The following is a 19,907-nucleotide window of genomic DNA, read 5'->3' as shown; positions in this document are numbered from 1 at the left end:
TGGAATTATGAGTGCAGAAAAGTACTGTCATATTTTGATCTACCATGCAATACCATTGAGACAGCATCTGAATGGGAACAGCTTCATTTTTTACCATGACAATGATCCCAAATACTCAGATAATTCAGTAAAAGCATACTTGGATAGAAAAACACACAATGGTCAGTCATGGATGGGCCTTCCAGGCAAAACAACATTGCCGAAGCATTGTGGGATCATAGTGACAGAGAACTGAACAAAAGGCAGCCAGGATCCAAAGAAGAGATTTGAATGTCTTAAAGAAACCTGGAGAACTATTCCTGATGACTACTTAAAGAAATTCCAAAGGAAAGCTTGCCTAAAAGAGTTCAGGCTGTCTTGAAGTATGAAGGTGGTCATAAAAAATGTTGACTTCGAACCTCATTAGAATTGTACAAACTCTGTTTTTCCCTTATATAATGTACTTAGATGCATTTACGTTTCAATAAAGTGCTGCACCTATTTTCCATCTTCCTAGCAAAACATTAAGAAATGTGGAGAAGCTTTGCACAGTGATGCAGTCATCCATACTGTCACAAATCGTATGCAGACCAAATAGCAAGGACTTATATGTTAGCAGAAATTTGATCTTGGCTATGATACCAGCAGTGAAAGGTCAAAAAACACTTGACCTGGGCAGCCCTGAGCCAGGCTTTTTTTTGAAGCTGCAAGCTTGGTGTGTAAAATAACCACGGTTGGTTACTTTACACACCAAGACCTTGAGGAACACATTCTCAGCTATACCCATATGAAACAGAAGCAGAACTTTATTTTCGTACGTGCTGTATGTCTCATAAATTATTCATGAAACTTGCCACTTTCACATCTAGTAAGACAGACAACAACATGCTTTCACATCCACACACACAGCCGTTTTAGACTCCCCAATTAACCTAACATGCATGTCTTTAGACTGTGGGAGGAAGCTAGAGCAGAATCCTATGCAAACCATTACTTCACACAAAAAGGCCCCGGCCAACTCCTCTTGCTGTGAGTCAACAGTGCTAATCACTATACCACCATGCTGCCCCTCATGCAACATAATTATAAGGATTAAGTGTGACTCAAGTAAACATTATATATTTGAGAAGAATGCAAAAGAGTCCACTTTGATGATGAGTAAATCGTAGTCTTGTGAGACTTGCATGAAAAAATAAACATGTATAGTTAAAGACAAAAGAATATGTATTTTTTTTCCCTTTTCCATATGTGTATTGTGTTGATAAAAGGAGTGAAAAACCAACACATTGTGTCAGTTTGGAGGTCTATAGGAGAATGTGGGAGAAGTGACGATGAGGCTTCTTGTAAGTCCTGCTGGGAGACTTCAGAGCTCCTACTGAGATTGACTGTCGAGACACATGAGAGACTGGGAAAGAGACACCAGCACCTTCTTTTTTATGCCTTCTCTATTTTACTCTTCTCTTTTCTACATTTTAGCCACATCACATGTAAAGATGAATGCCAAGCTGCATCCATATACTGTCTGTTTGCAATGCTCAGACACCTATTTAGCATCAAGTCTCAGACAAATAAAATGCTCAGCTTTCACTTACTAAAACTGAAGCACACACTTTTTGGACGTGCTGTTCTGGGGGCAGCCTCAAGTGGCCTTCAGGGGAACTGCAGGTTTTGGCACCGTTCACTCTTCATTTTCAGACCCAGAGGTTGTCACTTTGTTTTAATCTGTCTTTTGTAATGGCCTGGACCTGCACTATTTAGATTTGTACACAGTGCAGATAACTTGAATGGCTGTAATGAGTAACTCATAATGAACAGAACCCCAGGCTGAATTGCCTATTTAGAATTCTAATAATGATTTTGCAAAAAGTAGAAAAAATATCTTCTTTTTTTTCTTCTCGGAGACGAAGGAGAAAGCCAGTATTATGTGTAGACCGCTCTCGTCTGACTGTTCTCCGGTGACAAGTCAGTTTTATATTGCAGCTTCAATAATAAATAATAAATCTCAATAATAAATTTGACCTGCTAAATTCCAGCTGGCACCAGCTTTTGGGGGCTGATCTTTGTATGGTGAGGCATCGATTGGTTGATCTGACAGTATATGTGTCATCTGGAAGAAATTATTCTAAAATTAACCAGGGGCAACAGTTCAAGGCTAAATTCAGGCTTAATCAGGGCAATCTCTACGAGGATTTAGGAAGCTGTGAAAATTCAGGTGCAGCGGTCAGAATTGGAAGATAATAACGCTTTAGGTAAATTTTACTTTCCCTCTGGAAGCGAATCCAATGACTGACTCGACTCTGCTGAAATGAAACTCTTTCACTCGGTAATGTTGCTCATGCAAAAGTGTGTTTCTGAGCCAAAAGATGAATGGATGTTCTTGTGTCCTGTTGCTTGGTTTCCATGTTAGCTTTGGGTTTACAAATAATGGCCTCATAAAATGTATTTGTTCGCTCAGCACCATGAAGTGTGGTTTATGTGGTTTTCACACACAGTGCCGTGGAACAATTTTAACAGCTAAAAGTAAAGCAAGGATGCTTTCAAAAACAGTTGAATTGGTGGATTTCATTTAATTGAGAAAATGTAATGAAAAGAAAAAACGTAAATGGATAGTAGCCCAAATGCTTGTGGGTGTTTAGGCTTGTTTTTCTGCTGCAGAATGAAAGCAGTATGATCAGAGGCCTCACTGATTTGAGTGCGATGGATAAGAACGAAAAAGTCTGTGCCTAAAACTTCTGCACAATTCTGTATGTTGTTGTCACATGCCCACAATACAAAACACAGCAGCACCCTAATTCTGTCACCCTGCATTTCTGTACCCGTCACTCCTGCTTCTCCTGTTGCTCTTTAAACTCTTTCCTCTCCTTGCCCTACCACTCTTTACCTCATTTTCCCAATTTTCTCCCTTGTACTCACTCACCCCCCACCTTTGCTCCCTTCTCCGTTATATCTTTTCTCGGTCGTTGTCCTTACTGAACTAGAACATTGTTGTCTTATAATACACCAAACAAAAGACCGAAGAAGAAGATCGTTTTAGACTATGTTTAAGCTGATAGGAGGGAGGCGGAGATTGTGGGTCGGGTTCTTGTCAGCACACAAACCACTATTCACTGCCTGAGGAAAAGCCTGTCACTCTTAATCTCACATTGAGTTTGGCTGCATTTCCCTGCGTTTGTGTTTTCCAGTGTGTATGTTTGCTGCATGTGGAAAGTGTCTATGTGTGCTCATATATGTGTCTACTGTACGTCACCCTGTGGTAATCTGTGTTAAAAGAAAAAAAATCTCCATATGATTTCGGGGTCATCGTATGATTTTTATTTGTCTCTATTTACCCCTAAAATATACTGTGGAACTGCATTTACCTTCAGTTTTACTGACCAGAATTCACTGTACATATCCTTGAAGCTCCAAATGTACTTTCACGTCTGTATTACAAATTACATAAATATCAGTTAGCTCTATAAACCTGGGGTTACAGTCCCACACACTAACACAAATTCCTGTCTAGTAAAGTTAAAATCCAGCCCAGAGAGACTTCGAAGCAAACGCCACAGTGATTTTACTTTAGGAACCTGTACAGGTAGAAATGAAGGCTACAATGCTACAAGCCTAGCTGCTTTTCACTGGTTTTGTTACCTACTGAAGATCAGTGGCTGGTTGCAGGGTTGGGATTCGCCATTCACACAGCTAAAACATCACTCGGGCTAGCTGTGTGCGTGCATGCTGTCTGCAGGTGCTTGCAAAGAGCTGATGTTGTGTTAGCAGTATGATGCAGGTAATTCTGTCCTGGACACATGTTGCATTTTACTATTTCCTTCTTTTTCTTTCACGAAATAAAAATAAAAGTAATGTCAAAGTAATCGCCATTCCTCAAAAGTTCCAGACCCTCTACCATTGTCCTCCTCCCTGCACACAATTTGGAAACGAATGCAATGTGATAACTACTGATCTGTCACCTCTTTGTATTTTAATAGGTTGGTATAGACTTCACAGCATCCAATGGGAACCCCCGAGAACCGTCCTCCCTCCACTACATCAACCCACTGGGCAGCAACGAGTACCTTGCTGCTATTTTAGCTGTGGGACAAATCATACAGGACTATGATACGTGAGTATTTAAATCAAATCCTGTGGGTCGGTGCACTGTTTTTAGTCAGTTAGTGCAAACATTTACATTTTGCTTACATTTCTTGCAAAGAGAGGTCACATAGAGCAGTAAGGGTTGCGTGAGGCTGGTTGATGTAAAGGTTTATCGTTTCACTGCTGAGGTCCATAAACTGTACAGATAAGATGGACTTAGTCTCTGTATCCTCATTTTTATATATTTTTACTGCCTTGCTGAAGCCTTGAGCCTTTATAGGTTCAAGAGTAGCAATCTCTCAATAAAAAGGCAGGCCTACCCAAAATTATACCCTGCTTTATCATATATTTTACTCAAAACAGCCCCATAATTTATAAACTGAATATCATGTTGCATTGAAGAAAAACTTGAAACTGCTGATTAAGACCACAAACTCATTACGAAGTCAAAATTAAAGTAAGCAGTGATGTCATTTTATCATGGACCATTCAAACTCTGCCCCCAGCTGATCATCAAAAATATAAAGGTTACCTGCACATTGACTTCCCTTTTCAGACTATGCCATGTTTTTATACAGACTATGCTAATCATATTAACTTGTGAACCACAAAGAGAGTGACTGGGGTCCTTAAAAGAACAACAATGACGCATTGGTTTCAGAGTATTTTGACGAAGACAAATTATGCATTTACATATTCCAGTTTTGAAGTTTGAGCTTCGAGCAGTTGAGGCTTTGTGGAAAGAACTAAACAGGTTTATCAGTTCCCTAATACCCATCTTAATCCCATCATCTACACAAGCGCCACTGCACAGAGCTGTAGCATGGGCATCACTTTTGGACTATAAACACACAAACAGCTATTTGTTCTTTTACATTTTGTGTTAAAAATAAGACAGTATAAACAGACTTAGACCACCAATAGCATCTATCGACTGCTATTCCTCCTCTTTCAGTAAATAATTGTTCATCACTATATCTGATTTTCTGTCCTGTCCTGTCTTTAATGTTTTTCTTTGTGAGAAGACATTTTTCCTCACTGCATCATTTTACCACCAGTTCTCTTCTTGCTTTTCTGTAAATGTCTTTGAATGTGTTTCTATGTGAACAAGGTAACAGGATTTTTCCTGCTATCTAAATCCAGCTTTTTGAATTTGTATGCAAAAAAAAAAAGAAAAAAAAAGGTTTAACTAACGTTCCAATCTGTTGTCATGGTTTCCTCCTCAGTGACAAAATGTTTCCAGCTCTGGGATTTGGAGCCCAACTCCCACCAGACTGGAAGGTATGTGTGTGTTGATGGTGTTGTAGTTGTTGTTGTTGTTGTTGTTGTGTGCCTGTGTGTGTGTGTTCCAAACACAAACGTAGGTGATACATGTATATGCATGTGGCAAAGAGAGAGGAGGGTGGGTTGTCATCAGCGGACTTACAGTTAAAGCCGAGATGTATTATTTTACACACAGACACACACGGAGACACACAAATAAAACTATAAGCATTATAGATGCATATTCACATGATTACGCAACTGTCAACCCATCTGTGTTGCCATGGCACTGAGCTGATGAAAAGGACAAAGAAGAGAGAGCAGCACACAGAGGGATGGAGAGAGGGTGGGAGGGAGAAGGTGGGAGAAATGGACGCGATTTCTTAACAATATTGTACAGCGTAGTGAAGGATTATCATTCAATTCATTCATTTCTTTTCTCTTAGGTGTCACATGAATTTGCCATCAACTTTAACCCAACAAACCCTTTCTGTTCAGGTGAGTTACCACACAGGAGGTTATGATGTCATCTAGATCTCTGCGGCAACCTTTATAAGTATTTACAAATAGTTATCATTTTCATTCATTTTCATTCATTTTTTTTATTTACCCCATCTGTGTCCAGAGGTCTAGATACCCCATTTACATTTTTGGCCTTTCATACATTATATTATTTTTCAACATAAACCCATACCATAAAAACATGCTTTGATATGTTTACACTTATAGGATGTTGTCATGTTTTTGGATGCAAAAAAATAAGGCCACTAACTAGTTAATAGGTGTAAAACCTGTCATTTACAGATAGCTGTATAATTAAGGTTATGGCAGAAAAAGCACTGTGATTAAAAGAAACCACTAATAAAAAAAAACATGCCATCTCCAGATCATGTGACCGCAGCAGGTGGTGCACTCCTCTCTAAGTGCCTTGCTGAGTAAATAACTCCTTAACACATCACCTACACTTGCTACTTTGGATGCTCATCTAAATTAGAAGTATGAACGCTAATGCACATTATGACACCAAACAGTTCAGAGCAGTGAAAACAGTCCATTCCTTCACATTTAAATATCAGCAGTAACAGTGTCTAACAACTCTGACTCTGGGAATCTTAATTCCTGATTAAATTTTACAACACTCAGGCTTCTGAACAAAAAAGATAACATAAAAAAGAAAAGCTTTTACTATTAGCTGTGGCTACACTTACGCTTTAAACACTGGACTTCAACTTGAGTGTGTTTATTGAGTATAAAGCACCATCATACCCGAGCAAAGCCTTACAGAGCTGCTTCCATGGCTGCAGATCCTTGTTTATGAGTAAGAGTAAGTGCATACCCTCACCTTCATCGCACAAAGGCGACTTGAAAAGATTCATAAACTGTCAGCACCTTGCTGTACTAACCTCATAGTAAGCTCTCCTTTTACTACGGTGAACCTGCATCTGCTAACACGTTTGAAATGTGTAGGATGCAAACGTATTTATTGACAATTGCAAATCAATTGAGTGCTAACTGCTGAAAGCACATCTGTGAGACCCAGAAAAAAAATTGTGATTGTGTAACACATGTTTTAGCCTGACTGAGGCAAAGAGGTTATGTTAAATAACTCCATTTATACTCACCCCTGTGCTGAAAAAGGCCCGCGTCAGAACATGAAGTTCAGCTTGTGGTTATTTTAAAAAAAAAACTGCCTCTGCAAATGCCCTTTTCTTTTTAGGGTTAGCTTATTTTCTGGGCCAATACAGCCTCCAGTGCACTCTGAAATGAAAAATTCTAGGCCAAAGGAAAAAAAAGACTTCAGCTGTTATGCAAAACTTTATTCTTGAAACTGCAATATGCAGCTGTCCTGATAACAGAATGGTTTTATGTTCCCAACTATCGGTGTGCAATGTTTTGAATAAGTGCACACATTTGTGCGGCATGTTTTTCTCTGAATGTGTATATCTTTATCATATGAAGATGTGAGTGAAGGGAACACACGTTTTTTTTAATATATATATATATATGTAAATAAGTATAAAAAATATAAAGCTGTGATCCCCGGTTTCCCCACAACTACCACTTGTGTCCTACATCATTAGTGCTCATTAGAAACAATATCATGTTTTCAATTTTGACCTTGAAATACTCTGTATAAACTTTTTTCCATCTCTCCCAGGACAAACCTCTCTCCCTCTTACTTTTCTCTCTGTTTCTTTCCTGCCCTCACTATTTCCAGCTCATCTTCACATTTAAAGTGTATTTGAGTCTAAATTGTTTCTCTCTGCCTTTCTGCATCTTTAGGTGTGGAGGGCATTGCCCAGGCCTACTCTGCGTGTCTCCCTCACATTCGTTTCTACGGTCCAACAAACTTTGCTCCAATCATCAACCATGTAGCACGTTTTGCTGCTCAGGCCCTTCAACAGGAGAAAGCAGCGGTGGGTGGCTACAACTTACCTATTTACCTGCTTTTTACACTCTTAGTTGTTCTTTAGTTAAACCTCTCGAGACACTCTACTCCACAGATAAAACTATTTATATAATAGCAGGCTGTATTCCACAATCAGCTCTACTTTTCTATCTCGTTTGAGAGGTTGACTGTGTTGCCGGAGGAGTTTGTGTATTCCCAAACGCAGATACTGATTCTAACTGTAACCACTGCAAATCCAAGCTTAAACACAACCAGACTTTCCCTGCAATCTGTCAGAACGCTCTCTTCTTTTGGCGCACCTGTCCATCAAGGCTGTAGGTTACATATACATACTGAGTTTGGTAACTTTATATATCACAGCTCACTTAGTTACATCTCATTATACCGGGCGGGATCCTCTTTTACCTTCAGAACGGCCTTAATTCTACTATTCATAGGATAGGAAATGTGCTGGAAACATTCCTCAGAGCTTTTGGTCCATTTTGACATGATTGAATTTGCAGCTGCTACAAATTCATGATCTGAATCCCCTGTTCAGCATCCCAGAGGTGCTATAATGGGTTGAGATCTGGTGGACGGCATCTGATTACAGTGAACTCATTGTAATGAGATGAGGAATGGAGGTATGCTGTGGTGTTTATCATACGGTTGATACTGAGGTTCTGCGTAGTGTGCCAAGAAAATATCCTCTTCATCATTACACCAGCAGGAACAGCCTGTTGATACAAGAAGGAGCGAATGCTTATGCAGGATTCTGACACTGTTCAGTTTTGGTGAGCCTCAGTTTCCTGTTCTTAGCTGTTCTTAGCTGTTGTGCATTCAGAGATGCTCTTCTGCACTTCATTCTAACGAGTGGTTATTTAAGTTCCTGTTGCCTTCCTATCAGCTCTAAGTAGTCTGTCCATTCGCTGACCTCTGGCATAAACAAGCCGTTTTTGCCCAGAGAACTGCTGCTCACTATTTTCTATTTTTCTGACCTTTTTCTTTGCAGTGGGGGAGGGGAGGGGGGTAGAGGCGGGCTTTAGCCTATCCCAGCTGTCATTATATACAACAGTTCTAAAACAGAAGTACCATTTATGTCAATTTTATTGTATATAGCCTCTCCCTACTGACTTACCAATTTTACTTTAAGTAAAGACAGCACATTTTAAAGCTGGAGTGTATGAGTGTTACATTAAAAGTTTAAAGTAAACATTTTGAAAGGCTTAGCTTTAGAATATCTCAATATCTCGCAGCTGTTTTTTTCTGTTGTTATCCATGTTATCTATGGTAGCTGGGATAGGCTCCAGCCCCCCTGCGACCCTGAACTGGATAAGTGGAAGACAATGGTTGGATGGATGCTATCTCTCACAACCTAAGGAAACAAAGAAATCATTCTAAAAAAAACTACTCTTTTCTATATTTGAATTTTCAGCCACCACATATAGCAGATAAATTCATAAACTGGATTCCTACATTGAACCATTCAAGCCCTTTATGAAGGACCGCACACAGTGCTGAATTAGCCCGCTAGTCCCAGGTACATCTGTCCCTATTTCACGGTATACCAGAGTTTTACATCTGGGATCTGGAGTGACATTTCTATGCAGGACCACAGGTAGTGATGTTTTACGTCATCCAACAAGGACTGATGTGCCTCGACCTTGAGAGGGGAGCATCTGTAGTGATGGACAGCGACTTCGCTACAGCTGTGGCTGCACAGAGTGACAACAACACAGGACAGCTCACGACAGAAAAAGAAATAGGAAGTGTTGACAATGATTTTCTGAGGCCAGGATTATACTTGCTTGCGGACGTGGACGCAGACACTGCTGCTGCTCTATTATACTTTTTTACTTTTTCTTGGGGGCTATTCAGTTAGTCAGTTCCCGTGTAGTGCCTGTCATGAAAAAATTGCTGCCAGATGGGCAGCCACACAGAGCCTTTAATGATGAAAGTTACTTCACTTGGACCTAAGCAGACCCTTGCATTCTCAAGAACGTGGAAATTCCAACACTGTTGTGTTTGTAGTGTTGTGTAACTACACCAGAAGGAGATAAATCTTTAATCTTTAAAAAGATTAAAGATTTTAATTTCCCTTCAAATGTGAACGAACCCTGAGTTAGTGCAGCTAGCACAGCTTAGAGCTGACATTGCCCAAAGCACAGAGGGAATATGTACACCTGTGCTGCCCTTAACGGCTGCAGAAACACACATGTACTCTCTGTGATGCTACCCAGTTAAGTTTATAAATGAAATTAAGGAAGAAAGAGAGGAAAGGTCACAGAAACAGCTAAATCAATACATGTCGTCGTCTGGGGAAATTAAACACTGACTGCAAATTTCAGGCTACTCGGACACCTCATTCGATTTCTTTGTGTTTGTTAAGCTTTTTTAATGAAGGCGGAAAACGAGCAAAGGTCAAGCAGGGTTCCCTCTAATGGAAGTGGCACCTAATTTAATTGATTTTGATTAAGGACGTTAGAAGTCTTATTTTTGCTTGATTTTTTTGAGGGGGCTGGTTGCCTTTTTTTGTCTTTAATTATAATGAAATGTAATATTGTATAAATTTAAATCTTTTCATTTCCATTTTAAAAACCTATAAATGCAATTTTTGCGACATTCCATTTAAATAATTTTCTTTCTCTTTAATATTGTGACCATTTCCCAAGCATCTTCAGAATAACCACTCTAAAGAGCTCCCTGTCCACATGAGTTTTGCATTTGTATGCTTGAAATAAAAATGTCAGTTTTAGTCGTTGTTCATACAAAGTACAAAATACAGCAAGTCTTAGTTATTCATGAGTGCAAAAAAGGTCCCCTCTCTACCTGTGAATTAATTCATATCTTGAAAGATTATAATAGAGGATCCAGGTTTTAGGTAATCCGCTGACTTGGGATGGAAATGATTTTTGCTTGTGTGATTCTCTGCTAATCCAGAGGGACCATATACCCAACAGATTGCATGTTATATGTAGTGGGATTTCTTTGATTAATTGTTTGCTTTATTCCCATTCAAGTCCATTGCAGTCTGATTAGTAGTAGTTGTGGATTAAAACATAAAAGCCAAAATGTTGGCAGGACCATAAAAACATAGGATGAGGCAGATTATGTTACTGTATATTCCTGAAAACAGAGGCAATTATTTTACTCAATAAAAATTCTACTTCAATAAAAAGCAAAAACTTCTTAAAACTTCATTTTACAAATTAGTTTTGACCAGCGATTCTTTATAAGCAGGTTTTTGTGTCCAAGACGCCGATGAAATTAAAGTTAAATCAAAGTTCATTTTGATAGTTTTTAAAAGTAAATGTCCAAAAAAGAGACATTTCTGATTGGGTGCCAAGAATCAAACTAGGAGTGTGCTGGAGGCGCTCATACTGGCACTTTGAAATTTTATAGCTTCATACTTTATGGAAAAGTATTTATTTATTTATTTATTTTTAGTGATTACAAACCCATTTGGTTTGCACTGAAATATCTTGAGAGCTAAAAAACCCAAATCTACCTGGCCCTATTAATCGCCCTCTAAACCTAATAAGCAGTAGACGGATTAGTCGAAGGGCCAGATGAATCTCTCAGGTACTGTGTCAGATCTGGCTTGCTGGATTTTTCCTGTTTCTTGTACATGACTTTTATATACAGTTAATCTGCCATTGATAGTTTGTAGGCCTGCCACTTTTTATTTGGGCCTCCATTTGTCCAGTTTCCTCACATTTTTTAAGGACACACTATACATAACTCATCCACCAGTAGCCAGATGGATGCGTTATAAAAAAAATAAACATTCACCTTAGAGAGTCTGTAAACTATCTATATAGGCCAAAATGGTATTTTTAGCCACTTTTAATACAGTTTTAGTTTAATTTTATTTAAAGCTGGCATTTGTACGTGGTAGTCTGTGGGAGTTGACTGACTGATGCCTTCTTTCACCTTATGTTTTAATGTGATTCTATGTCACAGATATTTAGGCTCTTTTTTTGATTCAATCTCAGTTTTTGTCATTTTGCTGCTTTTGCTGTTCGATGGTGCTCTGCCCTTTATGGCGTGCAGTTAGTGAGTAACTTTCCCTTCATTCAATTCAGTAGCCGTATGTATACATATATCATATCTCAGGCTTAATCACACCAGAGAAATGCAAATATAACACTAATATTTATTTACTAACCAGTAATAGTCGACAGGGAAGGCCTGTCAGGGAAGTTGATACTCACAATTTATCTACACTGATGGCTGACGGAGCTAACAAGTGTGTGCATCTGTTGGCTCGGTCTCCTGGCATGTGGATCAGCGTGTCAGGAAGGAAGGTGACAGACTGGAGTGACAACGTCTGTCCTAGCTTCTTCTATCTTACACCTCATTGCAGCTGAGACACTGACCAGGGAGACTTCTTATTTTTTCATTCTCGTGCCACTGGCTCGGTTCTGGGTAGGACTCAATCAGTTGGTGCTGAATGGACGTTTAAAGTTTGTCTATGATCTTTTATTTTTAGTTAATTTTAGATAGCCTGAGCAATTTTATCATAAGTGCAGCCGTGCTTGCGGTAGTTCTGCTGTTCTGCTGGGTACTTTCGAGACACATATTCAGCTTTATACCCAAACACCTTTAGTGGCAGAAAAAGTCATGAAGAGCATATTTCAGCCGAGCTTGCCTGATCTGAATTGACTTTCATGCAGAAAAACGACTGAACTGCAACATGCTGTACTTCCAGTGGCTTATTATATGTCAGTGAAGCTAACACCTAAAACCCAAAATAAGAGCAACCCTAAGGCTCTATGACACATCCCAAAAAGACGTTCTATTTTGGCAGCGTTTCCTTGAGCACCGGGACCGACTCATTCTTACGATTTATCGTAACTTCCTTTATATTTATCCTTTATTTTTATCTTCCTTTATATTTATCCTTCCTTTATATTTATCTTTGTGTCAAAAACAGAATTATGCTACGTTGCTCTTCTGCTGCTTTATAAACACTATAGAGTGTACAAAAACAAACAAAAAGCACCAGAGTAGAGACAGTGTTCTCATACATAAGGCTCCACATGATGTTCTCATTGGTATGAGTATATAGATGTGCAGCACTCGCTGAAGTTTGGGATCTACAAACTTTAAACATATACATGTCCTTCTCCAGTACATATCCACTGGCATTTCTACTGCCTATATGTGACGAGAGTGTAGTGGCTGGGTATCATTATGCTCCCACGGTGCTTTTTGTCCCTAATTGTACCCTGTCACCCTGTGGAGAAAAAATACATGAGCAGAATACACAAAGGCTTGTACTCGTCTGTGTGTTGTGCGCCAGAATCCTTTTGTTTCTGTAAGGAAATGATTGCAGACCCTTTTCTTGTCTTATATTACAGCGAGTTCAAACACGGGTGGAAAATAGGAAGGAATAACAGACAATGAGGATGTAACAGCTGCAGCACAAATGCGCGCGCGTGCGCACAGGCTACACGCTGAGTTACTGGTTAGACTGGTGTGTGTTGGAGAAAGTCAGTGGGTAGGCTTCACAAATCAGCTACTCCTCAGCCTCGGCGTTTCTGTTTCTCAGATAATGAGAGAACCTGCGACTGCAGACTGCGCGAGTGTGTATGATCACGCTCCTGCCAGTGACACGCGCACACACCCAGGCTGCAGGCCAGTGCAGTCTGTGCGTGCCTCAGTGTGTGAGCGACCCTGTCTGTCTGTGTGATAATGATTCTCTAATGAGCGCTGCTGTTAGCACATTAAAGAGACAGGCTTCAGAGTCCTCCTCGCGTGTGTGGCTGTTTGCGTGTCACGTGAAAGTGCGATTTTCTTCCAAGAAAAGTCAGTGTGCGTCGCCACCTTGTCTGTTCTTATCATAGGACAACCATTTGCATTTCATTATGCAGAATTGATGCATGTTATTTTGTGCCAGAGAGAGATACAGTCCAGCAGTTATGTATTTGGACAGTTTTATTTGGGTTTTTTGTTATAAAATAATCCCACATTAAAGCACGTAGTCTTAGCTTCTTCTTCTTTTTTAAATACATTTGTATCAGAATACAGAAAGAACTATTTTAAACACATTCTGCATCCTGCTCAGTGATGAAATATCGTCCACTGAGTTTTGATGCATCCTTATTGTTTTTCTTCTGTCAGCAAAGACGCATTTGCACCCACACATGCTGGACTCGTAACACCACCGCCCACCATTTTTCAAAGGTGCTTTGGTCAGCCAGGGGTCCTGAGCTACATTCATATTCTATATTTTGATAGAGGGTGAACATTTGAATTATGAATTTTGTTAAAGTTGACTAGAAGTTAGCATGAAGGTAATCTCCTGGGAGCATCCTGGGAGGCAACTACAATGCAAATAATTTTATGCTCATCCACAAGTCTTGTCTCATCTGTCTAGCTTCTTGTTTCTTGTTTTGTAGTTTTCTTGCTCTTTTAGAACTCAACCACTGATTTTGGTAACTAGCTGTGATGTCTCTCTGCAAATCAGCAGCTTTTCTTCGTTTAAGGAGTTTTATAGTGCGGTTTAGTTCATTGCTTACCTTTTTTTTCGTTCTCTCTCCATACTCGCGTCACCTCATAACTGGCTGCATCGAACTGGACACATCCATTTAGGTTTTGCAAACGCGTGGCTATTGGCCACGTCATATAAACCTGTCAGCCATTTTGGACGTGGAACGGGGATGAGGACAGTGTGATAAATGTGAACGAAAGCCTCGGTCACACAGGCCTAGAAACCCGTCCGAGACCATCTGGAAAAAAACAGAAAGAAAAATTATTTTATTTTTTCTTTTGTTTTTTTCTCACTTCCTGCACAGCAGATGGCCACCCCTCCCTGAACCTCTGGTTCTGCCAGAGGTTTCTTCCTGTTAAAAGGGAGTTTTTTCTTTCCACTGTTGCCAGGTGTTTGCTTATTGGGGGTTGCTTGATTGCTGGGGTCTCAATAATACGGTAGTCTTTATCTTGGAGTGCCTTAAGGCAACTGTTTTTGTGATGCTATAGAAATAATCTTGATCTGAATTTACTTTAATGCCGAAACTAAGTTACAATAAATTCAGCCATTTATCTTTCACTTCCATTATTTTGTTATGATTTTTTTTTTCATTGGCACAAATGGAGTTCAGATGGAGTTCAGCTTGACAAAATGCAGAAAGGCTTTATTTCTGGGTTGTATTTGACTCTTCTTCATCATCACTCGTAATAATATCTGTTTTGGTTTGTTTTTCTAGCACTCTTTTTCCTCTTCATCCGCAATATGCGACTCTGTTTACCATTATTCACAGCATAATGATCGTTACTGAATGTGTTTCAAGTCTTTTTGTAGCTGTAGATTCATCTTCAAGAGCTCAACTAAAAATAACTTTTTGTTTTTTGCTAATTCTTCTCATTTTTTCTCCCGCCATCCCTCTTCCCCTCTGCAGCAGTACTTTACACTGCTCATTATAACAGACGGTGTCATCAGCGATATGGATGAGACGCGCGACGCTATCGTGCAGGCATCTAAGCTACCCATGTCCATCATCATCATCGGCGTGGGCAATGCCGACTTTGCCGCCATGGAGTTCCTGGATGGGGACGCCAGCGTTTTGAGGTCCAGCACAGGAGAGGAGGCTGTTCGGGATATTGTGCAGTTTGTCCCTTTCAGGGATTTCCGCAACGTAAGTATTGGTTTAAGTAGATACGCACAAATATGTATATACACCCAGTCTGATATGTCCTCATTCTCCAAATTGGCTGATGCTGCCCTCGAATACATGTAACCCGAAATTCTTTCTGTTTACATAAAAAAAAATTCAGTTTCTTCTCATAATGTTGCAGATTTCACATAGCACACAAGGCCTGCTGAAATGTGTTTATTTTAATGAGGCTTCATACATGTTTGCTGCAGGTCAGCACACGGGTTAATTAGTGCGTGCACATTTTCAGGCTGTGCACAGGAGGGCTCATTAGGGCATTTTGGGTTTTGTCATCGTCTTTTTATGTGTATATTTTTTTGTCTGTGTGTGTGTATGTGTATGTGTATGTGTATGTGTGGGCTGATGGTGGGCGAGTTGATTTCCTCTGTAGTGGGAGGAACAGACAGTGTTTACTGGCTTCATTCCAGATTGTTGGTGGGAGGTTAAGAGACAGCAACTGACTGAACAGAGAGGAAGAGAGAGAAATGAAGCCTAAGACAGAGAGGAAATGTGGAAATTAGAGTGACCTGATTGATAAGCTGTGCTGGGAGGGTAGATTCTTTTGTACTAATTATTGTCATTAGGGTTGTATAGTGCTGATTGTTTACTTTGAAAGTTAACAGGTTTTTTTAACAAGTTAAAATGGGACTTGATGCTCGGTTCAAGCTAAGTATGATGGGTCCTGGGCTCCACTAAGGTAGTGTTGTTTCTCAGTTTGATTAGCTGCACCTCAGGGGTTTGGGCGGAGATGGCCATATTAACAGTAGAAAAATCTATGAAACAGTGTTTAGAGCTTTATGAAGGCTGGTGTACAGCTTTTGGTATAAAGATGTTACTTAGCAACCTTTTTACTTAAGAGCATCCGTCACTGTACCTGTTTAGAGATGACAGGAAATAAAGAAAAGAATTAAACATTTATAAGTGAGGTGAAAGCAGTCAAAGCATTAGCTTTAAAATACTGAGCTTTACCACATGACATCATTGACACATTGAATTCAGTTTAGTTCAGTTTTATTTATCAAATTGTTATTTTTCCCAGCGAATACCATCAACCTCTAGTAACCACTTGCAGTCACTCAGGGAATATTCATTTATCCCCTCACAACCAGTGGTGGTCAGATGGTGATAGACTGGTCTCTAAGCCTTTGAGACTGGGGCATTATTCACTTGATCCTACATTGTTATCATGATTGTCACACAATGGTGAACAAGTTAATGTGCGTAGTGGTAACTTGTCTACAATACCTCAACACTTAGTAGTATTAAAAGTAAGAGTAGTTATTACGCATTTATGGTCAATATAAGAATTCTGTCTTCACTCATATGGACGCTGTACACATATTGTACTTGGTAAGTGACAGGGTAAATGGCTAATGCACAAGCCGACTGTTTTGAACACACTCCACACACACTTTCACGGTGAGTGTATTAAAAAGGCCAAGGTTTCTGTACGTGAGTGAAAATGTCTCATTTTAAATCTTCACTTTATTCAATCTAAAACGCAATGTGTTGTTTTTTCCTCTTCCTCTCAGGCACCCAAGGAGACCCTTGCTAAGTCAGTCCTGGCTGAGCTGCCTCAGCAGGTCACCCAGTACTTTAAACAGCGGAATCTACCGCCCATTAACCCAGCACCAGAGTGAGACGCCCTGAAGACGAGAGCCCACATGAGATACAAGAGCTTGACGAAACCCCTCCTTTTTGTTAATGGCAAACAAAACAGAACAAAACTGTACAGTATATGTCAGCAGTAGACAAAAATTAGTTGTGGAAAAAAAATCCAACGTTGAAGACGTCTCTAAGTTTTCACTGATTAAAGAATGTTTGGTCAGTTTTCAGTGTGAACCCATCTGAAGTGATACTCTTTCTTTCTTCAGTCTTTCCAGCACACAAATCAGTGATGATAATGTGTAGAGTACCTTGCATGTCCAAAATGTGCAGATAAAATGCAGGTGAAACACTGGCCTGTTTAGGGGAAAATAAATTAACTTATCCGGATGTATTTTTTTTCTTTTGCTTTTTGCATGTGTATGTGTCTTGTGATTGATACCATGTGATACATACAACTCCTTTGTGTGAAGTCCTCTTTAAGCTGAACTGTATCAGTGGTTGATTCCTCTTTATTCTTGTACCTTTTGAGGTAGCATATCAGATGAAAGCTGTTTGCTTTTGTGCTCATGTGTGATGGACTCATACGCTGAGTCTCAGCAGAGCAGCATTTATTTAACCCTCCAGGGGGAAGGGTTCTGTTTAAAAGTTTTGGTCAGCAGTTATCTGGGAGGCAGATTTATTGCTCCACTATCCTTGGTGAAGTAAAGAGGACATAACCAGAGAAGAATGAGGCATACTGGCAGCTGTAGCACTACCACAGGACAGATGTTGGACACTGAGTGTATTCAGTAGGCCGTTTTGCTAGCTTTTGCAAAATCTGTGTATTTTACTTATGACTTAAGTTCATCCTGCATGTTGCCAGTATCTACTCACTGTTTACAAACTGATGATCACAAACGCATGATGGGTTTTTTTCCTCAAATTATGTACTTATCAGATTTTGTAAATATTTTATGAGATCCTGTTGCAAGCAAAGAAAGTATTACGTGATAAAGACAGAGGCTGCAGCTGTCACAGCCTTAACAGCTGGAGAGGGCAGAGAGAGCAGAGAAGGTTCTGATATGCATATATCGAATGTATATTTCTATGACACTGTTTATGTTATAAGAAGCCAATGTTTATGCCATGTTTTTAATGTACTTTTTATGCAGTGCTGAATCGTGTAATCAAACTGAAATGTGTATTGCTGTGCATCTTTGTACTAAATGTGTTGCTATTAATTTTATAAAGTTGTGTCTATGTCCACACTCAGGATAATAAACTAAAGGAAAAGTCACTTGGCCTCTGTGCAATGCCTATTGCACAACTTCCATTGAGTACCTATGAGACTAGCAGTATGATGCTGTAACTTTGAAACCATGTGTTATCCTGTTCCTGGTTGATCTATGATTTCAGTTGCATTTTCTTTGTTTTATAGTCCATTAAATATTTTCATTGAATGGCAGCTCTGAAGTGTAGTACCGAGCCACACTCTGATAATGTGGAATGTTAACTTCCCTGAAAATGATGTCAGGACAGCAGCAAATGTTGCTATAACACTTGGTACAGAATTAACGATGTCTTCAAAGATTGCAAGTTACCCAAGATCTGTGCACTAGTCTAGGCTGTGCACTTATAAGTCTCTGAAATTTTTTAAAGCACTACCATCTAAGAACCTAAAGATCACAGCCATGCAGCATTTATCTGGATCCTTCTCACTTATATATAGAAAATTCTCCAGATTCTCTGAATGCAAATGTGACCTGTGGTCTTTAACAGTGTGGTTTTAACAGAGCAGTGAACCCTCCCCACTGATACCCCTGCCTCTCTGAGTTGCTCTTTTTATACTCATGTTGCTGACTTTTGTCAGTTAACCAAATTAGATGTAAAATGTTGGATCCAGTGTGTTTTTCAGAATTGTTTCCAGTGTTGTTGAAATGTATTACTGGTTGGAATTGTTTTCTTAGTAATAAGATTTCATCAACTTTAATGTGCAAAAATCACAGCAAATTTTGGGGCAGCAGTGGTGGTAGCTTTGCAGGTGGTACATTGATTAGCACGTTTGGCTCACAGCATAAAGGTCCTGGGTTCAAATCCAGTTGAAATCTTTCTGAGTACTCCTACTTCCTTTCACAGTCCAGACATAAACAGAGTTAGATTAATTAGTCATTCTAAATTGATCATGAATGTGATGATTGTCTGTCTCCATGTGTTAGCCCTGCAGCAGTTTGGCAACTTGTCCAGGGTGTACCCTGTTTCTTGCCCTATAACAGCAGAGATAAACTCACATGAGCCACATGACTGGATAAGAGGAAAGCTGGATGGCTATGTTTTTATCTACAGTTTACACAGTGCTTTTGGAAATAACGCTGCATGAATATTCTCAAAATAGCCACAAAAAGTAGCCACAAAATAATGCAAAAAAACTAAAAACAAACACCCACAAAGAGATACAAAATTATCTGAAGCTATGCAACATAGAAACAGCTACAACGCAATGTAAAAGGACTACAATAAGACGTTTAACACCAGTGATGCAGGCTGACTATAAAGAGATACAAAATTACTACAGAAGAGGAAATGCAACCTTTAAAGCAACCACACAGAAACAAATAAATACAAATAGATGTCCACTCACCCCAAGCTTCTACACCTGCCTCTATACATAAGAGCAAATACATAAGAGCAAATTTTACAGACAGAGATGTGGGTGGTGGACACTTATACCAGGCCTGTCTTTAACTCCACATGACTCACCTCTGATTTTTCCCATTGGTTTTGGTTAGACTCAAGAGATAATGAATTAAAGCCTGCCGCTATTAAACAGACTAAGGAGACTGATTTCAGCTTACATAAAATTTGGCATCTTAGAAACATGAAATACTACAGAGAAAAAAAAACTTCTTGAACCTCTGTGGATGGTCTGTGGATTCTATAGTCCTGTGGTTAAACAC

The 19,907-nt window shown here is 39.5% G+C and overlaps 1 protein-coding gene across 3 annotated transcripts in view; it reads left to right on the top strand.

The window, feature by feature from the left end:
* The window catches only part of cpne2 (copine II), a 48,375-nt gene extending 30,088 nt beyond the window's left edge, over nt 1-18,287 (top strand). For 2 of the 3 annotated variants that reach the window (XM_039614363.1, XM_031734295.2), the window contains exons 11-16: nt 3,951-4,084; nt 5,283-5,337; nt 5,766-5,817; nt 7,603-7,736; nt 15,112-15,348; nt 16,899-18,287. In XM_039614363.1, the coding sequence (XP_039470297.1) occupies nt 3,951-4,084; nt 5,283-5,337; nt 5,766-5,817; nt 7,603-7,736; nt 15,112-15,348; nt 16,899-17,006 (720 nt within the window). In that variant the 3' untranslated portion in view covers nt 17,007-18,287. The remainder of the gene's footprint in view (nt 1-3,950; nt 4,085-5,282; nt 5,338-5,765; nt 5,818-7,602; nt 7,737-15,111; nt 15,349-16,898) is intronic. The other variant, XM_039614364.1, reaches the window with a different exon arrangement.
* The last annotated feature ends 1,620 nt before the right edge of the window (nt 18,288-19,907 follow it).

This window comes from Oreochromis aureus, linkage group 7, assembly GCF_013358895.1.
Source record: "Oreochromis aureus strain Israel breed Guangdong linkage group 7, ZZ_aureus, whole genome shotgun sequence".
NCBI classification, from domain to species: Eukaryota; Metazoa; Chordata; class Actinopteri; order Cichliformes; family Cichlidae; genus Oreochromis; species Oreochromis aureus.
The sequence above is the reverse complement of the archived record's forward strand: the minus strand, read 5'-3'. Positions and strand labels throughout refer to the sequence as shown.